The sequence below is a fragment of the Scyliorhinus torazame genome, chromosome 1 (assembly GCF_047496885.1).
Source record: "Scyliorhinus torazame isolate Kashiwa2021f chromosome 1, sScyTor2.1, whole genome shotgun sequence".
Lineage (NCBI taxonomy): Eukaryota > Metazoa > Chordata > Chondrichthyes > Carcharhiniformes > Scyliorhinidae > Scyliorhinus > Scyliorhinus torazame.
Window position 1 is genome coordinate 203,370,582 of NC_092707.1, and position 6,725 is coordinate 203,377,306.

Genomic DNA, 6,725 nt, shown 5'->3' on the forward strand with positions numbered 1-6,725 from the left:
TAACTTGGTGCGAGTTAGGACATGGGAAACAGAGTTTGACACTCTCAAGTTTCTGAAAGGTGGAATGTAGGACATGGGAAACCGGAGCAGGCCATTCAGCCCATCGAGCCTGGTCTGCCATTCAAACAGACCATGGCAGGTCAGCTACCTCAATGCCATTTTTCCCTCTATCCATTGAGGTGATTAGTATCCAGACATCTATCAATTTCTGTCTTGAACATGCTCCATGATTGACCTCCCACAGCCCTCTGGGGTAGAGAATTCCAAAGGTTCAACACCCTCCGAATGAAAAAGTTCTGCCTCATCTGTCTTAAATGGTCTATCCTTTATTATGAGACCTATTAGCCAGGGAAACGTCCTATCCTTATCCATCTTGCCACGCCCTGTAAGAATGTTGTATGTTTCAATTAGATAAATGATATTGAGAGCAGTTCCACCCCCAGCTGGATGTCAGTGGGGAGCTGTTGGAGGAGGATCATAGATTATCATAGAATTTACAGTGCAGAAGGAGGCCATTCGGCCCATCGAGTCTGCAGCGGCTCTTGGAAAGAGCACCCTATCCAAGGTCCACACCTCCGTTCTATCCCCATAACCCAGTAACCTCACCCAACACTAAGGGCAATTTTGGACACTAAGGGCAATTTATCATGGCCAATCCACCTAACCTGCACATCTTTGGACTGTGGGAGGAAACCGGAGCACCCGGAGGAAACCCACGCACACACGGGGAAGATGTGCAGACAGTGACCCAAGACGAAATCGAACCTGGGACCCTGGAGCTGTGAAGCAATTGTACTATCCACAATGGTACTGTGCTGCCCCTCTATGGTGTGATCAAAGCTGTGTCAAAGGCTCCAGACAGGTCAAGAAGGGCGAGGAGGAAGACATTACCATTGTCATGGTCAGATAGGATGCCTTTTGTAACATGGGTGAAAAGAAATTGTTTCAGGCATGTGGCAGGCATGGAAACCTGATTGGAGGGATTCAGACATGGAGCTCTGGCAAAGAGGGTCGCAGAATTCGTATGCGACAACGCATTCAGGAAAGGAAGGCTGGGAAGGCTGGGGCGATAGTTTGCATGAATGGTGGAGGTCAAGAGTTGTTTTCTGAGAAGAGAGTTAGATTTATTGTCACGTGTACTGAGGCACAGTGAAAAGTATTGTTCTGCGTACAGTCCAGGCAGATTGTTCCATATATGAAAATCAAAGGACAAACGAGAAATACGAGGGGTGATGAAGGATGGTTTCAAGGAAAGGGAGGGACAGTACATGAAGAGAGAGCATGATTAATATTAGTTGGCATGGGGAGCAGGAAGGAAGTTGAGTGGTGAACAGTTTCGTGAGAATAGGGTTCAGGCAGCAGAAGGTGGGTCTGGAAGACAAGCTAGATTGGATATATAATCCAGTCTGACAGTTCAGTGCAGTGCACAGGGAGTGCTGCATTGTAAGAGGTCCTTATTTCAATGAGATGTTAAACTGAGCCTCTGTCTGACCTCTTCAGTGGGCCTAAAAGATCCTATCATACAATTCTGAAGAAAAGCACAAGCCTTCTCGCCTGTGTCCTGCTCAGTATTTATCTCTCAACCAAAATTAACAAGGAACTCATTACCTGGTCATTTATTTCAATGCTGGCTGTGGTACTGGGCACTAATTGAGTGTTACATTTCACCTAATATTAAGTCATTTATTAAAGTACTTGATTGGCTGTGAAGCAGTTTGGGGCTTTGCGAGGTTGTGAAACATCGCTCAACTTTTCCACTTCATGGGGACCCTGCCTCCTCGCTTTGCCCCACACCCCGGAGTGGCACCCCTCAAGCTTCATGTAACAAATTGTCTCTTTCTAATGCAGTCTTCACGAATAATGACGAATTACAACAAATTGATGGTAAAGCACTTTGGGACTCCTCAAGGTTGTGAAACCTCGCTCGACTTTTCCTCTACACCTCAATTATCAGGCTGCTCATCTGACATCCAATACTGGATCTGCCAGGGATTTCTACCAATTAAAAGTAGTGGCAAGACTGTTTGTCTTTGGAGCCTACCACAAACTCCTTTCCCTCGGGACTAACTACACCCTGTCCCTGACAAGACTGTAACAGGTTGTTCCCAATCTCGGTGTCATTTTTGACCCTGAGTTGAGCTTCCAATCACATGTCCACGCCGTCACCAAGGCCGCCTACATCTACACCTGCAACATTGCCTGCCTCAGCTGATCTGCTGCTGAAACCTCACCCATGTCTTTGTTACCTCCGAACTTTACGATTCCAATGTGCTCCCCGCAGACTTCCGACATCCAACCTCAATGAACTTAAGGGCATCCAAAACTCTGCTGCCCATGTCCTTATTCACACCAAGTCCTGTTCACCCATCACTCCGTGCTAACTGACCTACACTGGCTCCCGGTCAAGCCTTGTCTCAATTTTAAGATTCTCATCTTTGTTTAGAAGTCTCTTCATGACCTTGGCCCTCCCGAGGCCTGTAATCTCGGCCAAATCACAGCCCTTCAAAATATTCTTGACGCAGAAACCAGCAAACACAGTGAAGGCAATGGCTTCAGTCTTCACCATGTCAAAATGGAAGAGATTTCTGCTCATCAGAGTGCTGCACCAGGATGTGAAGCTTGTGAGAAACCAATACCATCTAATGTATTTACTGAGGGGTGCAAATACAGACGTGAGAGATTTTGAAGGTTTGATATGTGAAGGTGACATCGCTCCATTTTTCTCCAATGAAGGTCCTGGAAAGATTGTTATCTTACAATATTCCAGTACAGATCAGAACCTGTGCCTCCAATCCTGACCAGCTGAGCCTCTGTGATTTTAAACTTTCCACCATTGGTGGTTTGTGTTTAAGGCCCTAAACTCTGGAATTCCCTCTAGCCTTTTCTCTTCTTCATCAAAGTGCCTCTTAAAACTTGTCTCTTTGACTGAGTTTGTGGGCACTGGCCCTAATGTCTCCCTATATGTGACTCAGTGATGTTTTGTTTGTGAATGTTGCTGTGAAGCACTGCATTTAATGTGTTAAAAAAACAGATGACATATTTAAATAGAACAATTTCTCCTTGTGATCTTCTTCAACTTTACTGTAAGCAATATCACAAAAATCTGCTAACTTTTGTACAAATATCTTTGTAAGAATATCACTTTATCCTATAAGTGTCAGGGTTAGTGATTCAAGGGCAGTGATTGGGATGCGGGTTGGGCAGATGATGGGCAGGGATGGGCAGGGAATTGGGGTGGGAGATAGACAGATGTAAGGGGTTGGGGTGAGAGATGGGCAGGGGGTGGGGTGGGAGATGGGCAGGGGGTGGGGTGGGAGATGGGCAGAGGTAGGGGTCAGGCTGGGAGATGAGCAGGGGGTTAGGGGGGGGGATATGGGCAGAGGTTTGGTGTAGGAGATGGTCGGGGAATGAGGTTAGGGTGGGAGATGGGTTGGAGTTGGGGTTGGAGATGGGCAGGGCTTGGGGGCAGGGTGGAACATGGGCAGGGGTCGGGGTGGGAGGTGGGCAGGGGTAGGGGTGCAAGATGGGCAAGGGGAGGAGTGGAGATGGGCACCGGTTGGGCGGGTGGTGGCAGAGGGTAAGGGTTGGGGTCACTCACCTGCGTTGTAGAAACAATCCAGGGTACCAGTCTCCCCCAGCACCAGCCTGCCAAAGGGCACAGTCTGCAGGACGGCATGGGCATCTTCACAAGCCTCCCGGAGACACTTGAGGGACAGGTTGTCCTGGGACTGCAGACCCGGGGTCTCATTGATCACATAGACAGCCCGGAGGTCCCGGCTGCGGTGTTTGGGAGCGGGGACTGCGCTGCGGCTCATGTCGATAGCCAGCGGGTCCTGCCAGTAGCTGCCAGCGGACACTGAGCGGGGCTGTGCCCCCGGAATGTCTGCAGCTGCCCCGCTGCTGCTGCTGGCCCTCCGGCTGGAGCCCCTGTGCTCAGCGCTCACCCTGTCCGAGCCGCTCATCTCAGCCCCTTCTCCAACAAACTTCCACCACTGTCCGCAACAACTTCCCTGCTCCACTCCCTCTCCCTCGCTCTGTCTGCACCAAGTGCGGATCCTGCACCGCCTTCCGACTGAGCAGGAAAACACAACTGGGAGCTGCCCGGGGAAACCAGCAGCGCTTCGCTCACACCCTCCTCAAACCCTCCACTCACCCCAAACCCTCCCTTCACACCAAACACTCCCCTCAAACCGACCCCTCACACCCTCCCCAAACCCTCCGCTCACCCCAAACCCACCCCTCACACACTCCCCAAACCCTCCACTCACCCCAAACCCTCCCTTCACACCAAACACTCCCCTCAAACCTACCCCTCACACCCTCCCCAAACCCTCCGCTCATCCCAGACCCTCCCCTCACACATTCCCCAAACTCTCCCCTCAAACCCTCCCCTCACACACTCCCCAAACCCTCCCCTCACCCCAAACCCTCCCGTAACCCCAAACCCTCCCTTCACCCCAAATCATCCCTTCACACACTCACCAAACCCTCCCCTCACCCCAAATCCTCCCCTCACCCCAAATCCTCCCCTCACGCTAAACCCTCCCCTCAAACCCTCCCCTCACTTACTCCCCAAACTCTCCCCTCACTTACTCCCCAAACTCTCCCCTCAAACCCTCCCCTCCCCCCCTCCCCAAACCCTCCCCTCACCCCCTCCCCAAACCCTCCCCTCACCCCCTCCCCAAACCCTCCCCTCACCCCAAACCCTCCCCTCACCCCAAACCCTCCCCTCACCCCCTCCCCAAACCCTCCCCTCACCCCAAACCCTCCCTTCACCCCAAATCATCCCTTCACACACTCTCCAAACCCTCCCCTCACCCCAAATCCTCCCCTCACCCCAAATCCTCCCCTCACCCTAAACCCTCCCCTCACCCTAAACCCTCCCCTCACCCTAAACCCTCCCCTCAAACCCTCCCCTCACACACTCCCCAAATCCTCCCCTCACACACTCCCCAAACTCTCCCCTCAAACCCTCCCCTCAAACCCTCCCCTCACACACTCTCCCCTCAAAGCCTCCCCTCACACTCTCTCCAAACCCTTCCCTCACCCCAAATCCTCCCGTCACCCTAAATCCTCCCCTCAAACCCTCCCCTCACACACTCCCCAAACCTCCCCTCACACACTCCCCAAACCCTCCCCTCGCCCCAAACCCTCCCCTCACCCCAAACTCTCCCTTGAAACCCTCCCCTCACACACTCCCCAAACCCTCCCCTCACACACTCCCCAAACCCTCCCCTCGCCCCAAACCCTCCCTTCACCCCAAATCATCCCTTCACCCCAAACCTTCCCTTCACACACTCCCCAAACCCTCCCCTCACCCCAAATCCTCCCCTCACCCTAAACCCTACCCTCAAACCCTCCCCTCCCACCCTCCCCAACCTTCCCCTCCCACCCTCCCCCAACTCTCCCCTCCCACCCTCCCCCAACCCTCCCCTCCCACCCTCCCCCAACCCTCCCCTCCCACCCTCCCCCAACCCTCCCCTCCCACCCTCCCCCAACCCTCCCCTCCCACCCTCCCCCAACCCTCCCCTCCCACCCTCCCCAACCCTCCCCTCCCACCCTCCGCCAACCCTCCCCTCCCACCGTGCGCAAACCCTACCCTCCCCCTCCCCAAACCCTCCCCTCCCCCCTCCCCAAACCCTCCCCTCCCCCTTCCCAAACCCTCCCCTCCCCCACCCCAAGCCCTCCCTTCACCACAAACCCTCCCCTCCCCTCAAACCCACCCCTCACCCCAAACCCTCCCCTCAAATCCTCCCCTCACACACTCCCATAACCCTTCCCTCACCCCAACCCACCCCCTCAAACCCTCCCCTCACCCCAAACCCTCTCTTAACCCCAAACCCTCCACTCACCCCAAACCATCCACTCACACACTCCCCAAAGCCTCCACTCACCCCAAACCCTCCCCTCACCCCAAACTCTCCCCTCAAACCCTCCCCTCACACACTCCCCAAACCCTCCACTCACCCCAACCCCTCCCTTCACCCCAAACCCTCCCTTCACCCCAAACCCTCCCTTCACCCCAAAACCTCCCCACACACTCCCCAAACCATCCCCTAACCCCAAACCCTCCCCTCACCCCAAGCCCTCCCCTCACCCCAAACCCTCCCCTCAACCCAAACCGTCCCCTGAAATCCTCCCCTCACACACTCCCCAAACCCTTCCCTCACCCCAAACCCTCCCCTCAAACCCTCACACACTCCCCAAACCCTTCCCTCACCCCAAACCCTCCCCTCAAACCCTCCCCTCACCCCAAACCCTCCCCTAACCCCAAACCCTCCCTTCACCCCAAATCATCCCTTCACACACTCTCCAAACCCTCCCCTCACCCCAAATCCTCCCCTCACCCTAAACCCTCCCCTCAAACCCTCCCCTCACTTACTCCCCAAACTCTCCCCTCACTTACTTCCCAAACTCTCCCCTCAAACCCTCCCCTCAAACCCTTCCCTCACCCCCTCCCCAAACCCTCCCCTCACCCCCTCCCCAAACCCTCCCCTCACCCCCTCCCCAAACCCTCCCCTCACCCCCTCCCCAAACCCTCCCCTCACCCCCTCCCCAAACCCTCCCCTCACCCCCTCCCCAAACCCTCCCCTCACCCCAAACCCTCCCCTCACCCCAAACCCTCCCTTCACCCCAAATCATCCCTTCACACACTCTCCAAACCTTTCCCTCACCCCAAATCCTCCCATCACCCCAAATCCTCCCCTCACCCTAAACCCTCCCCT

General features: G+C 54.6%; 1 protein-coding gene across 2 annotated transcripts in view; it reads right to left on the minus strand.

Moving 5' to 3' along the window:
* LOC140418567 (mitogen-activated protein kinase kinase kinase 5-like) overlaps positions 1-4,086 on the minus strand; it is a 277,605-nt gene extending 273,519 nt beyond the window's left edge. Inside the window, exon 1 of one of the 2 annotated variants that reach the window (XM_072502099.1) lies at positions 3,599-4,086. In XM_072502099.1, the coding sequence (XP_072358200.1) occupies positions 3,599-3,962 (364 nt within the window). In that variant the 5' untranslated portion in view covers positions 3,963-4,086. The remainder of the gene's footprint in view (positions 1-3,598) is intronic. The other variant, XM_072502092.1, reaches the window with a different exon arrangement.
* Positions 4,087-6,725: the final 2,639 nt, after the last annotated feature.